At 38.4% G+C, this 16,044-nt stretch overlaps 1 protein-coding gene across 2 annotated transcripts; it reads left to right on the top strand.

Moving 5' to 3' along the window:
• Positions 1–3,360: 3,360 nt before the first annotated feature.
• On the top strand, positions 3,361–14,728 carry LOC120108239 (E3 ubiquitin protein ligase RIE1-like). Of its 2 annotated transcripts, none has more exons than XM_039121819.1 (5): positions 3,361–4,055; positions 6,492–6,611; positions 7,443–7,575; positions 7,677–7,835; positions 14,128–14,728. In XM_039121819.1, the coding sequence occupies exons 1-5, from the start codon at positions 3,541–3,543 to the stop codon at positions 14,287–14,289; spliced, it is 1,089 nt and encodes a 362-aa protein (XP_038977747.1). In that variant the 5' UTR covers positions 3,361–3,540; the 3' UTR covers positions 14,290–14,728. The 2 variants fall into 2 exon arrangements, with proteins under 2 accessions (XP_038977747.1, XP_038977748.1); XM_039121820.1 differs by having other exon boundaries at positions 3,362–4,046.
• The last annotated feature ends 1,316 nt before the right edge of the window (positions 14,729–16,044 follow it).

Below are 16,044 nucleotides of genomic sequence, written 5' to 3'. Positions count from 1 at the left end.
AGCTAATAGGTTAAGACAATAAAAGAAGACCTACTCTTGGAGGCTATTTTGACTGTTTATGATATAAGTAAAGGGAAGAAAAGAAACTCTCTCCTTACAACAGAAGGAAAAAAGAAAAAAGAATTACACTTCAATATCTAAGAACTTTCATTCCGTTGGTAAAATATTTTAGTTTGTTAGTATTTATGTCTCTCTTAATTTGGTAAAAATTCTTTTATCAAGCGATATAACTTAGTAACAAACGAGATAGACCATCTACATTTGATGCACAACTGCATCCTAGGGCAAACTAGCAAATAGATTTGTTCACCAACTAGGCAGCTTGCTCATGCTTGCAGCCTTTTGGATGGCTCGGGCAAAGGTCTTAGGCCCGAGCCTGCAAATCGGCCCCTTTAATAAGGGGGTCAAGCTCAGTTTGAGGACTAAGGCTCAACCGAAGCCCAGCTCGACGCTTTTTTCCCGATGTTGTTTTTTTTTTTTTTTTATGTTTGATGTATTTGTAGACTTCATTGATAGTTATTGTTGATATCTGAATGAAATGAGATAATAGACATGTTTTAAGTTGTTGCTAAAATTTAATTATTTAAATTTGCATTTTAAGTATTTTTTATTTTTTTAGTACTAAAAGAAAGAAAAAAAGGTCAGGAAGCTTGAGACTTGGTCTAAAGCCCGAAACATAATTAAGGGCTAGGCTTAGGCTTGGAAGGGAGGCTTGAAGGCCAGGCTGGGTTGATCTTGAGTCCAAGTAAATCGTTTTGACTTTTGGACAAACTGTGACCTAAACCCAAACTAGCCCAGCCTATGAATAGGTCTAATAGTAAACACCTGACTGACTTGTTAGATGGGGCAATCATATTAGCTAGCCTAACAATAGTGCTGCAAAAGGGACATATTGGACTGGAGCATGCTCGGCCTCGACCCAATCTAGTTTCGTGTATGGATCTTGATATTAGACTAGACCCAATTCAGAAGATGATCATGTCGGGTCGATTTGATCCATAGAAAATGTTTTAAACCTTGTAGGTCATTTGAACCATACCCAACCTACAAATATTTGGGTTCGAGTTGGGTCTAGATCTATATTTGTTTACTAACAAGATTTTATATAAAAAAAAATTTATGCTCACTTCTGAACTAAACTAATTTTTGACTATTACAAAGTTATTATCTAACATGGTCAAAACTCCATGAATTAATGTTTATCTAGAACTGCAATGCTAATAACCTCAACAGCTAGCTTTTCTTAATGTAGTGAGATTCGTTCGAGCATTGTTTTTTTTTGTGTGGCTAAAATGGATGTATCATACATTATGAGTATGGATACAGCCAAAAAAGTCGAAAAATAACAATTTTTGGAGTGCATCAGGTACCCCTCCTCTCCCACCCAAAGAGTATCCCCGAATGGTTGGCCACATAGGAAGCCAACCAATCTGTCGCCCCATTGGCCTCTCTATACACATGCTTTGCCATCCTACCACAGACCATAGCTCTAATGTCCCGAAGCAGCAAGTGGTAGTTGCCCATCCCACCAACGTTCTGCTGGATCCAACTGATGACTGTTGTTGAATCACCCACAAGCAGTACAACTTTAGCTTGTAGCACCCATCGAGCATGTTTGAGCATTACTCTTTTGACTGGGAAAAAGGAAGAAATGACTTGGAATATTTTGTTCTGAGTCAGTTCATGTAAGGCCATATTGGGCTGACTGACTAATAGAAAGCCCCAAAATAGGTCCATAGTGTACGGATCAGGTCCTATCTTAGGTTTGGGAAGGCCTGGTCTGTCTCTTTTATTCTTATATTATTTGTTTATATTTTGTTTACTTTTCCTATATGGTTGTTATTGATATTTTAACTTGATAGGATAATGGACATCGATATGGCCTATGTTCAACTTACCTATCAACGGTCGATACATAGCAAGCAATTTTAAATAGATATTCTAGTTACAACTCCACAATTAAAAAAATTCACATAAAAAAAGAGGTTATGGCTCATAAGGAAGGATGGTTATGGCTCATCCTAGAATATATAAAGACCAAAGGACCTATTAGATCGGAGGGGCTAGCCTGTTGCAGGCTGACCAGAACCAGGCCGACTAGAAGACCGACCGTAACTAGGCCGACCAGAAGAAGATCGACCATCTAGGGCCAAACTAAGATTATCAAATTGTTCTAAAAAAAAGTGCCTAGACACCAAAAGACCAATTTCGATAGAACTCTTATTCTATGCTGATCTAGATAAGACTGGCCAAGTGGTAGTTTTGTACTGAAATTTGGACTCTAAAAAGTCCAACTACGATGGGACAGAGCCTCTTTATTTATATCTATAAAGAAAGTATGCAAGAGAGGATACAGGTTCTTCTACACCATATTCTTCTCCTTCCTTTCTCCTATTGTTCCCATCATCTATCTAGCTAGAGTCCGAGTAGAACAAATCCAGCGAGCTTTTCTCTTTTTCATATGTGCATCCGCAGCTCTCTACAGCAGGTCGATATTTTGTCTTCCACCACAGCGGACCGATCAACGCCCTCCACTACAACAGATCGATCAGTGCTCTCCTCATCTTCAGATCTTTAGTGAGATCCACCATCGTCGAGCAGGATCTGGGCATCAACAAACGTCTTGTAGGTTGTTAGCAAGATATATTATTCAAATTTAGCATCTTTCCAAACATTTTTAGAAACTAAAAAAAAAAAGTCAGGAAGCCGATAGTGAACCTAAAGCCTGAAGCCTCATAAAGGGTTGGGCGTGGCCTTGTGGGCATGGTAGGGAGGCCCGAAGGCCAGGCCGGGCCGAGCCTGGGTCTGTAACCCGGATGGCCCGGCCCATGAACAGGACTACTAGCAAACACCCGGCTGACCTTTTTTTTATCGATGGGGCAACTGCTTTGGCTGGCTTAACGAGCTTTCCAACGGTCCTTGCAGTAGCCGAGGTTTTCTTGGCCCCTGGCGCTCCGTAAGTCTCGATACCCGCCGGCCTCGTTAACGCCTACCGAGCGGTCGGAGCCTGACAAATGTAAGCTAGTAGTTAATACATTTATACATCACCTACCAATCAGAAGAGAAAAAAAAAACATTATTATTATTTATGTCAACAGACCTAGATCCCCAACCTCTTACATGCAGCAAACAGCTTCTTCCACTCACTACTTATCTCCAGCTGGAATGTCTTAGTTCATGTGGGCCCAAGAGTAGCCCAATTCAACTGTTCCATTGGTCGAATATCTTAGTAACAGCAAACTCTAACCCAATCTCAAACGAAAATCTGATCACTCTCTAACCCAATTCCCAGCTACCGTTCTTCCCACATGCCACCAGAAAGCCAAGGGAAATACCAGAGAGAGGCAAGTTCCAGAGCTCTCCTCTCACCAACAAAAAAAAAGAGAGGAAAGAATCCTATATATATATATATATGGAAAGATAAGACTTCGTTTTATGGGTTTGGTTCTGTTCTTTCGGTTAGGAATGTCACGCTTTTATGCTTATTATTAGTGAGGCAAAGAAGGAAAGTCCCGAGAGAGGAGAGAGAGGGGGAGGGGAATGGAAGAAGGGGCTTCGACCGCGACGGTCTCCCCGGAGCCACTGCTCGGGCCGGCCCGAGCGCCGGCCCAGACGGCTAGGCCGAGCCGGGTGGCGGCCATCTTGGGCCGGGCGGCGGGCCGGCGGGGCCCGTCGATGCTGGTGCGCGAGACGGCGGCGCGGCAGCTGGAGGAGCGGCGCGCCGACTGGGCCTACTCCCGGCCGGTGGTGGCGCTCGACATCGCCTGGAACCTGGCCTTCGCCGCGGTGTCCGTCGCTGTGCTGGGGGCCACAACCAGCGAGCGGCCCAACACGCCGGTCCGGGTCTGGATCGCCGGGTACGCGGTCCAGTGCGTTGTCCACGTGGCGCTGGTCTGGGCGGAGTACCGGCGGCGGAGGGCACGGCCGCGCAGGTTGGAGGAAGGGGCCGGCGGCAGCGGCGGGGAGAGGGCGCGGTCGGACTCCGATGCCGGCGACAGCGAGGAGGATGGGGAGGAGGGCGGAGCGGGGAGAGGTCAGCAGTCCAGGTATGTGAGGTTCGATATTTCACCAAAATTTAATGAATTTTCATGAAAGTTGGGTTTCTTTTCATTTTGTTCTTTATACTTAGGGTTAGGGTTTATAGGGTTTTGTTTTAAAGTTCAATTATATGATAATTATTGTTAGCTCAAAGTGCCTAGGTTTGCTTGATTTATGTGAAAGTCTGAGCGATTTCTCTTGAGTTTTTTGTTTTCCATTTTTTTATTGAGATAAAGAGCTATGTTGTTAGATTCTAGTGTTCCGCCCTAACCTATTCCAAAGTAAGAAAGGGCTTAAATGGGGAGGAGAGTTTGAATTTTGTGCTCTCCTGTGCTGTTTATTTATTAGTTTTTAAATGATATTGTTCTGCTAACAGTCTGGAGCCATGAGCAATATGTGAGTTTGTAGGAGAGAGGGAAGCATGATGATATGAAAGCGTGGCATTAGAATTTTGAATAAGCAAATTCCTTAGTAGGGATTGGGTTTTTAGGGTTAGAAATTTGGGGGAGATGGTTTGATGAACTATGATGCACTAATGGGGAGGTTTTTGATAGGAGTATGTAAGGAGTTCTTCAGCAGCTCAACAGTCAAGTGCTTGATATTAGAAAGAACGGGACTTATTTGTAGTTGCCCTTGAGTTTCTTATGGAGGAAGAGAACAATTTTGTTAGGATAGAATGTTAGGTGGCATAGGAGAGAAATATCTATATTTGGATTCAAGGACTGCAACCTGTGCCCAATTAAGGGACAGTGTCTTATTCGATGTAAGTGTACCAGTTATGAATTGGAGTTTGAGTTTCCTTATAGTGCTATCTCATAAAGTAATATTTTTATTTCGCATCAATATTATGGAGATTATATGTTTTGGGATTTCTGATATACTTTCACAAACTGGATCCATTTCCATGGTCCAAATGTTGGGGGATTACGATAAATGTACGAGAGAAATATGCAGAGGTAAGAATGAATGAAAGGGCAAAAAGATAATATGGAGGCCACTTAGCATGTCAGGGGAGTTTCCTTAAACCACTCAAGTCTGTATAATAGAATTTCTGCCGAAAGCTCAAGATTTGTCTATGATCTATAAGTATGACTAGAAGAACCTAGAAAAATCTTGAAACTAGCAGTAGTTGACTGAATGTACATTAAATTTTGATAAGAAAATAATGCCTCCAAAACTTATTATATGCTCGCAATATACTTCAACCTGAAATGCTGTCTAATCTTCAGTTAAATTGTGTCTAATTATGCCTGTTAGATTGCTCTTGTTCAGAGCTTGCTGAGATGGCCGTGCAGAAGGTTGATCCCAAATGACTGAATATTTTATGTCCCCATTTTTCTGCTCTTTTCTGTTGATTAGTATTTTACAATGAGTTTATCCAAATCTTAGTACCTGAAGCTGAAGCAGGTGTGGGAGCAGAGTTGGTGCGGATGCAGGTAAGGGGATCTCTTAGGGAAAAAATAAATAGGAAACACTTGAGAAGCTCATGTGAGAGTGAGTTTCTTGAGATATTACAAAGATGCTGTGCAACCTAACTACAAGTTTCCTGATATTACAAATGCAGGGATCCTGCTTCTGGTTTGTTGAAACAGAAAAAGCTTCCTTTATGAGAAAATGGGTACTTGAGGCTTAGCAAAGGGTAGATCAATCACACTAAGGACGTCAAGTTCGAACAAAGATGTATCGTATTGTGGGCATTTGGTTCTATTTCAGTGGTTAGTTGTATGATGGAACTTTGGGTTTGGAGAAATATTACTGGTGCATGTGATCTATTTAAGAAAAATTGATTGATGATGTCTATGATCTAAGGGCATCTATTAATGAACTCTTGAAAAACATATTTTTATAAAGATATTCTTCTAATATATGGGCATCCACTAGCCAGACCAAAACATTAAACAAAGCTAAAGCATTTGAACTATTTCTACTTCCACCACTACTATTAAAAATATGAAAATTTTATAAAATTATAACATAATGCTAAAATTTTACATAATAAAAAAAAGTTAACCTATGAACTCACTGGAACTTTTCTTTTAAGGAAACAGACTCAAAACTTGAACTCCTTGAACGCTTCATTCCATTCCGGCGAATAGTTATTGCATAGACTCTTTCCTAAGAATGAAATTAAGGAATCTAAAGTGTGTCCATTAATTATTGATATGCTGCAATATGTGTTTTCACTTGATAAACTTAACACTGTCCATGTGGCATTTATAATCTGAGGAGTAAAAGAAAATGTTAATATGTATGATGTTGTAATTTCATGATCCGTTTAGTTCTTTCCCTTGGAAGAGAATGATGTACCTCTTTGTGATCTCAGTCACCTATTCTCATTTCATTTGCCCCTCTTGGTTGGGCAAAACATTTTAGGTTTCACGTGCTTAAAATATGTACTGGTTCTTTGCATTTTAGAAATTACGATTCTAATGTGCGACGGTGATTGGTGCTAGTGCTGCAAAACGATGTGAATCTCTCAATACCATGGCATCCTTTCTGTGGTGGATTGTTGGCTTCTATTGGGTGATTTCTGGTGGTGAAACTCTCTCACAAAATGCTCCAAGGCTTTACTGGTAAGCTTAATGTTTGTCTTGAAAAATACTTCTTGTTTTCTTTTTGAAGATACCAAGTAGGGGTATAGATTATATAGTCTGGCAGATGCACCGATTACCATCAATGTTTTAAGCTTTTAGGATGTTAATTGAGAGCTGCTAGGACCCTGGTCCTGAGCCCTACGGCCTGGTGACTGAAGAAATTGACACCTCCTGGCAGCTATTATTGAAAGACCATGTGCTCAAAATTGTTTTACACTGCTGATTATAGTTTATTCCATCATAAATATTGAACCTTTGCCTATAGTGCTCTAGGTTTCTTAAAGGTTTAAAGTTTCTCAGTGACTCTTACAAATTTTATTTGAGATGCTAGTTAAGATATGTTTTGAACTTTTTATATGATAAGGACCATTTTTTTCATTCTTTTCTCAGAATGACCTTTATGGGGGTCACATTTTTGATGACTTTCTGAAAACAAAGATCCAACATATTTTCTCTCTTTCAATTTATCTTGGATGTCGGCATGTAGATGACATGTATTAAATTTCCATCTGTTGAAATAAGTTTTATCCACTTTGCTCGCAATACCTCCTATAATAATTCATTTTGATTGACTTGAAGATTTTTAATCTTTCACATATAATAAAAAGGCAACTCAATACCACCAGTCAATCACTTTCACTTCTCCTTCCTCTTTTCCGTCTTCCCCCCTCCCCCTTCAGTTTTAGTCAATGAATTTTCTGGCTTTTGAATGTGGTCAATAGGGTCTGATCGCCTGCCAAAAACAATTAGTTTCTTTGTATATGCAATTACTTTCTAACATTGTATCTTTCTTCATCATGACTTTTACAGGTTGACTGTAGTTTTCCTAGCATTTGATGTCTTCTTTGCGATCTTTTGTGTGGCTTTGGCCTGCATTATTGGGATTGCACTTTGCTGTTGCTTGCCTTGCATTATTGCAATTCTTTATGCTGTGGCAGGCCAGGTAAGAAGAGTGGGAGGATTCGATAGTCAACCAAGAAAGAATTGATTCAAAAGAGCTCACTATGGCTACTTATTTTCATTCATTTTTTTGTGAATCAACAGGAAGGTGCATCGGATGCAGATATTAGCATTCTTCCGAGATACAGATATGCTGAGCCTTTTGACAATGGGCAAAAGACAACTCAAGAAGGATTGATGGTTCCCATTGTAAATAACAGTGGAATTTCAACAAGTGAACGTGTTTTATTACGTGAGGATGCGGTAAGGATTCATATCTCTCATGATATTTCTTTGTTCTGCCTTCGAAAGTTTTGAGTAAAACTCTCATTTGGCATGTTTCTACCAATATTCTTGTTTGTACCTCATTTGAAGACCTTTAAAAGTATTTCTTGGTATTGAAGCTTAACAATCACTACAACATGAACCACTTTTTCCTACTGGGCAATTGAGGTGATACCAGATACCATCTACCACGTCTCAGGAACATAAAAAGAAGCATGCATTTGTTTAATATGTTCTTGAAGCTCAATTTGTTACTTATGGTACAAAGGCTGATGTTGGCAGCATCTTTAAACTTTTATATATTTTCCAAACTTTGAAAAACATAGTGTTAGGTTTTTAACCTAGACATGGACAAGACATTGACAAGGTTGGTCATTCCTATGCTTTGCATCTTATTGTGTTGACATGGGATTTCTCATATAAACCCTATGCTTTCATGATTTACTATAAACTCCCTATTATGTCATCTCCAACGAAATGCTTCAGTGATAACTCATTAACAGAATCCACCCAATTACTGGTTAAGGACTGCTTTCCTACTATAATGATTTTGCCACAACTTATGCTCTGCATTTTCTCCTACCTGCTCTTCTTTGCTCTAACCAATTGGTGAGGGGACCAAATCATCCCACTTCTTCCCTCCCCCCTTCCCTTCCCCTCCTTACCTACTCTGTGACTGAAACCATAATCCGAGGTCATATATGCAGATCAGAAGAAAGGAGATTGGTAGGAAAAAAGGCATTGCTTCTTCATTTTTATTTTTCTTTTTTATTTTAGAATAAAGGGAAAGGGTATTAATCAAAGGCATGGACATGCTGTTGAAGATATAGTTCAAAGAATGAACTGCCCAAGATCCTATAGATTGTTTCAATGTTTTATTTAGTCTTTTGCAGTTTCATGCTTTTCCCTTCCAATCCCATGTCCTAGATGAGAACTGTTTTATATTAACCTGGCAAGCTTTCATTATCTCTCCCTTCTATATACCAGCATGTATGGTTACCATTGATCAATGATATGAATTGATATCTACCATGTTGAACTTGAAACTCAACTTCAACTGCATAATTAAGGTGTCACTTCTATAAGAAGGATCAGAGCTTAGCTCTAAAAGAAATTGAAGTAACCTCAAGTTCATATTTTTGTTGTATACATGATTGCTTCCACCACTATGGAAAGATGGAGTCAGTAAAGAGATCAGTCGATGAAGCAGTTTTGGTGCTACTGGAAGAGTTCATCATGATAGTTGATGGCCTGATGTACTTAGAGTGAAAAAGGGTGGCGGAAAGAAAGGGGTAAAAAGTCTAGAGCTTTTTTGATCAATCCAGCTCCTGTACCCTTTTCTCTCTCTCTCTGATTATGTAGACATGTGCAGAATAGGGATATGAGAATGAGCTAAGAAGGGTTAGGGAATGGGTGGGATCTCTAAGTTTTGGTGCTGTCTCTTTCAGTTAGACAAAAGAAGTGAGGTTGGGTGTGTTGAGAGAAGTCAGGGTCTACTATTGTTGCAAAATCAGAGGGCAAAATCAGGAATCACATGGCAACTGGATGTTTTCAGTCATTAGTTGTGATGGATGATAAAGTAGAGTAAAAAATAATAATCCCATGACTAATTGCGAGGCAGATTTGTAGGAGAGGAAAATGTAAGGAGTTTCTAAAAGTCCTAAAAGCATGAGGGGGTTATATGAAAAATTTCTTATTTATAAAATAAGTTCTAAAGATGATGTTGTAGTTATTTACTAGATCACCCGAGGTATTCCTATAATTGAGCACATGACCTTCAAGCCTTGCCTGCATCAGTTTTATGTAAAGTATCCTCTACTTATATTGACCTTAATTTCGTATTTTCCTCTTCAATTTCTTCACATTAGAATCCTAGTAAATTGATACACTTGGCATCATTATTTGTCAGTCTTTGCTAAGTCTCCATGTTTAGCTGGCTGCACAGATACTCTTTATACTATATTTAGATACATAGCCTGCTGAATGTCCTGTGATTAGCTTTCTTCCTTTTTGGCTTTTTTCAATGGTTACATCATTTGCATCATGGTGGTGTTCCCTGCTTATGCTGTCTCCATCTTTCCTATTTTGAGGAAATCCTTTCAACATAATAATGAAACATTAATTTGAGTTAGTTGATTTGAAATTGAACATTCGGGTCATAGTGCAGAGTCTATATTTACAAGTTGACATCAGACTACCTTTATTTTCCATAAGATTAAGGTGTAGAACACTAGAAGATGGGGATCAGTGAGCCCTACTAGTTACTGTCCACAACAGACAAACTGCTTAAGGAAAAATGTAAAAAGGGGCCAGAAATTAAGAGCTATTTTCAAGGAACAGGAACCATCCCATTCAATAACAGGATAGAAGACAATGGGCAAAGAATTAATATCTGCTGCAGAAAAATGGAAACTCATACAAACATAGAGGAGACTAGCCACTTAAAAGAAGAAAAAACCCAGATGGATAAGTCTTGAAGACATAAATGGATCAGTAGTCATCAATCTCTGTACAATGGGTATCTACTAACCTGCTAGCTCCATACTCTAGTGTCTATCCTTCAGGATAGATGTTCAACCAATAATTTTACCAAAAGGTGAGTGATAAGATGTTCAAAAAGTAATGATGTGTTTACTATAGTTGGGTGTGTTTGCTTTCCGCAAGGTCATGTTTTTCCAGAAGAAGAGGGAAACCTGCAATTTTTCTACCTGAACATAATATAAAAGAAATTTTTATATGCTTGGGAAGCTATTGAGCTAACAAGAGGGTTTACAGTTTGATATTGTCAGCGATGTTTAAAGTTTTCCTTCCTTTTTTTTAAAGCATGTTCTGTTCTTTTATCAGGCAACTGCAAACCAATAACTGGCCAACATGCTCATCAATTAAAAATTCTAAGGTCTCAGGGGCTTGTAATTTTATTTTCAGCTACCTTTCCTAGAAAAGGACATGAACAGGATGCTTGAAAATTAGCCTCTTGATTGCTGCTTAATGCATCTCCATTTTTAACTATTTTCATGAGAGAAGGGGATAATTCCTCAGCACTCAGCCTCATATGCAAGGTCTAGCCTTTTGTTTCTGGATCATTTTGGTGCGCATCATCATGGTATCTTATTTTGCTTTCCATTTTATCATATGAAATTATCCGTACCTTAAAGTGCTAAAGTTACAAAACTAGGAAAAGTCAAATTATTAAGAAAATCCTCAATAGGGAAATGCAGATACAAGGTTATTTGATTAATTAAGTGATTTTATTATTTGTGCCAATTATGTTACTATTTACTTAGACTTGAAATTAATGTATGTGTCTTCATAAGGTACCATAGCATATATGAAATCCATACCTGTGTGTTACTTGCGTAAAACAGAGAATTTCCATAAAGCTAGATTTAGTTGTGATGAGACTCACCTAATTGAATCATATTTACAATTACTTATAGATCTTTTTCCTATTTTTCAACTTAAATTCTAACTGATTGTCATCTATTATTTTGTTCATCTTGTTTAGCTGAATGGTTTTACCCAAACTAGGGTTAGAGGAGGTCAAAACAGGCAGTACCCATCTTAGCATTGCATTTTACATTGCCAGTACGAAAAATTAATTTCATTGGGTTTCTTCGAATTTTAAGTCTGTACATGCTTTCTTCCACAAGGTTTAAGTAATCAAGCAAATGATGAAGATGGATGAGGTTTCTTGCTTCGCTCTTTAAGGAACAAAACCTGTAAAAATGTAATCAAAGTATGTAGAGATTATGTTTCTAATCATCTCGTAAGTAAAGATGGTATCATTGCAAGCCTACCAAATGCTAAACAAAGATTGACATGAGTAATAAGAGTAATGAAAACTAAGTTCGCCATGATGGCTTTTTTCTTGCTCGATCTAGTGGTGGAATAATTAGAGAATCACTTAAAAATCTACACATCATGCTTGAACAACTAAATCATTCAAACTCTTAAAATAGTGAATAAAATCACACCCATTAGCTAGAATTAAATAATGGCCATCACAGGTAATAATGATTGTTTTAATGCAAGAAACACGAAGTTGTTAACCATGTAGGTTTTCTGTAGATAATCAATTAATGTAAAAATATTGAAGTAGAAGAACATATACATGGATTTTGCAGATCTTAATATAGCAAATGAGTACCAAGATTAGGCTAGAAAGAGGCTAGGTTGGGATTAGTACAGGCATAACTTGGACTTTGACATTTTGTATCCAGGTTAAGAGTTTGGATGGGTCTGTCACATTTGCTGCTTTCGTCAAGCTGTGCTACCAGATGAAAAAGATCCAATAATTCAATTTGTTAAATTAAGCACCCAGACCTCAGCCAATATTCATATTCAATTTGGTTCAGGTTAGATGAGGTTTATAGTTGGGTCCATCAAGTTTTCCATATCTGATTCATAAAACATAGAATGTTGAATCTTTAAATTTTGACATATTTGTGTATGAGATATTAGTTAATCTAGCATGAACTAATAGAGATTCTTAGTTTTAATTGTGCATTTCTATTAGCTAACTCGAGTGACTCTGATGAAGTTTAATTGTCTTTACAACTTTAAACCTGTAGTCAAGGATTTCATTTTCGAAGGCTGCAAAACACCAATGAAGGTCAGACTTTGTCTGAGAGCTTGTGGCGGCAAGGAGCCAAGTTCTGGTAGGTTCAACATGGTGTCTGGTGGGGTTAGGCCTGGGTCTGTCTTAGACTATATGGGCTTGGGCAGTCAACCCAGCCTTTGTTTAACCATTTTAGTTTGTAAATCATGTGATTAGCTTTGTAACTTGAATCTAGAATTCAGGCATTCCTCTCTTTCAGAGGCTGAAAAACACCAATTAAGTCAATTAAGATCAAGCTTGATATAAGAGCTTGTGACAGGAAAGTGCTGAAGTCCAATATGATTGGCATTATGTCTAGCAGGATCATCTTGTAAAATGTTCATTCTGGCTAGTGAAGGTGCTGTCTTATTAGGGATTTAGCTGTATGTGATCTTGATCCTACTAGTATTAAATCTCAAGTTTCCTCTTGAACTTTGTCCAGGGCTTATAGTTTCACTTTAATATCTATCGAATTAGTGATGGTGCAAATGTAGATAATGATGGACTTCAATGAATTTTTATGTCAGGTCACTTAATTCCCATTTTGCCAATTAAACATTTCTTATTCATTCTCTCAGAAGTTGACAATCAGAGGTTGATCGTGTAGGCATAGATTAGATTGGAAATACAGGGCACTTAATCCCAATCTTTTCTTCCAACTTTTGGATTTGTTTTTTTTTTTTGTTTGTATGAAATATTAAAATTCTGAAATAAGTGACTAAGAAGATGATCTGTCAGAGTGACTTCTTTTTGTGGGGCAGGGGAAGGTTTCTAAAGAAGCAGCACTTTCTCTATTTCTCAAGGGAGAATGTGCAATAAAGAAAGAATTGAAGTATCCGTACCCGTGCGGTACCTTGTTGGTATGGTATAGTAGTTTGTGAAAACAATATGCCTCTCAGTGCTGGTACAGTGAAAACAAGGTGGTGTGCAATATATTTAGCAGTACTTTACTAGTGTGATGCGGTATGGATGGTGTGGACCACTTGGCACTGCTACTTAAATGTTTGATTGAGAACACTAATAGTTGTGAATTGGCCCTAAAGCTTGTTTGTCTTGTCAATTATGACTTATCATTCATGGTATCTTAACTGATTATTTGTGAATCTACACTTCTACAGTTTTCTTGTAACTAAACCAGAGTATTTATGTCCATTCAGTAAACTTCTGGATTATTACCATTATTTGAATATTGATTATATGCCACAAATTGCATTTCATGTTTGAGTTTCTTATACTGATCATGTGCGGCAGTTTTTATTTTACTAACCTGCATTTTCAGTCGACTGTGTGTACTACAAAACATTCTGAATCTTGTCCCCTTCAGACAATTTTTCTTGTATTGGAGCATATTTGGTAGCATCTTGGACTTTGCATTAACTTGCTACCCCGTTTCCTCCTGCATCTATAATTGCATCTTGTGCACTACAGGAGCTGTTAGGGCTTATGTCTGACAGATAATCATGTGTGGACCATAAATCCTATCAGCTTGTGTGCCCAAATTCTACTAATTGCAATATAGCTTTACTTGAATGGGTTTGGATCACCATCACCAGTCTGGTGCAGAATGTTGCAGTCCTTCTGGAGGATGGGTTGTCCTATTATTCTCTGATATACTCAAAACAGTGTGATTTCAGGTAGATTTTTGCTGTATCTGACCTTTCCCCTCCTTTTCAGGAGTGTTGTATTTGTCTGACGCCATATGAAGATGGAACCGAACTCCATGCACTTCCATGCAACCATCATTTCCACTCCGCATGCATTGTGAAATGGCTCCGGATGAATGCAACCTGCCCTCTTTGCAAGTACAACATTCTCAAGGGCAATGATATTCTCTGAAGAACTAGAATCAACATGATCTCTTTCTCCTTGTCTGTATATAAGAATGCAAAAAGAATGAAGAGGTGCAGTTCTTTGTAGATGAGGTCATTGATGCGAAAAATTGACTCGTTGGGACTTCATATTCTATTGGCATGGTGAGCTGATATTTTCCTTCGAAATGCGGATGAATGTTTGGTGCAGTTGGCTTGATTCGAAGATCAAGTCTTGTATAAATGTGGTTTGGTTTTACATTGAAAAGTATCGATCTTGTAACAGCTTTTGCCTTTTCTGTCGTCCCCAAGTGAAGATCAGAAAGATTTTCATGCAGCAACTTTTCCTGTACCAGCTTTAATCATTCATACTTTGCTGGCTTCACTCCAGTTGTTTATAGCATGAAATTTCTCAGAAAGGGACATCTTCTTGGTTAGAAGTGGAATGGAACTGTTGATGATCCTTGCTGTCTCAGTGGATCTTCATCAACATGCTAGTTGCCCTGACATTCAAGAAAGTTTCCCTTGGTTATGTCTTGGTGAGCCTCACCAGTTTTTTTCTTTGGTGCATCATGTGGTCTCCTGTACTGCCGATGTAAGCTGGATGGATTTCAATGGGACCCGAGCCTGAGCCCGGGGGATTTTGTGCTCGATGGCAACGAAATGAAGAAGCTTGTAAGCTACTATGAGTGGCAAGTGCACCCAAATACTCATTGGTCTTGCCCCAAGAAGCGAGTCTTGCTCAGCTCTGCATGATACTTTCCAATACTTATCATAACGAGCACAGATCTTTTGTGGTGCTCAGTTTGCACCTTAAAAGTGTATCACTTGAGGCCACCACCAAAAGATAGATGGCCATCAAACAAAATGGCCTTACTTGTCAAACACAGTGCACATTATTAGATGATCGTCCTTTTTTTTTTTTGATAGCGGCCATCAAGTACTGCATAACACTAACATTTTACTGTGCGAATGGTACACCACAAAGGATCTTGGATCTTTAAGATACTGTCCTGTTGGCAATTTTTTTTTTTATTGAATGGAGGAGGCCGAAGCCACCTTACCCCTACCAAGCCTGGCCCTCGTAGGCCTCAGCCAAACTTTCCAAATATACCAAGTGTATCGCTTGTGGAACCAAAGACTTAAATGGGTCAAAATTGCTTATAAAATTACAACTCGTATAGTTTCAAACCCTAAGTAAGAGGCTTTTAGAGACTTGATTCTATAATATCAGATGCGTAGGGTTTTCGAAGATCTAATTAATGCAACAAATTTTGCAATATTAACTCATCTAGTAGACTTTTACTTTGAGACTCTAAGAAAGTGGTTACGTTAGGCTCTTTATTTGTTTGAAATTGGGCATGCTACGATTGTTGTTGTCACAGTTGAATTATGAGTGTAAAAGCATGGTCCAAATCTTGTAATTAGAACTACATTTTGTAACTGAAATGCAACCAAAGTTGGCCATATTTCCAATTAGAAGATTCATTGCAATTGGAAATATCCCTCCAAAAAGCGCCCTCATCACTCTCCAACATTTAAATTATATATATAATTTATGCATATAAATATATTATAAATAATTATATGATCCACCATGAGAAAATTAGAAAAGGAGAGAGAGAGAGAGATTAAGTGTCCAATAGATAAGTTGTGAGTGGTTGATATGTACTACAAGTAAAAAGATATTCATCTCCATGTTTTCCAAATGGAGGGCTCTAGTGGGTGATTGGACTGATAAATAATTATATGATCCACCATGAGAAAATTAGAAAAAGTATAA

This window comes from Phoenix dactylifera, unplaced genomic scaffold (assembly GCF_009389715.1).
Source record: "Phoenix dactylifera cultivar Barhee BC4 unplaced genomic scaffold, palm_55x_up_171113_PBpolish2nd_filt_p 001234F, whole genome shotgun sequence".
In the NCBI taxonomy this organism is placed as follows: Eukaryota; Viridiplantae; Streptophyta; class Magnoliopsida; order Arecales; family Arecaceae; genus Phoenix; species Phoenix dactylifera.
The sequence above is the reverse complement of the archived record's forward strand: the minus strand, read 5'-3'. Positions and strand labels throughout refer to the sequence as shown.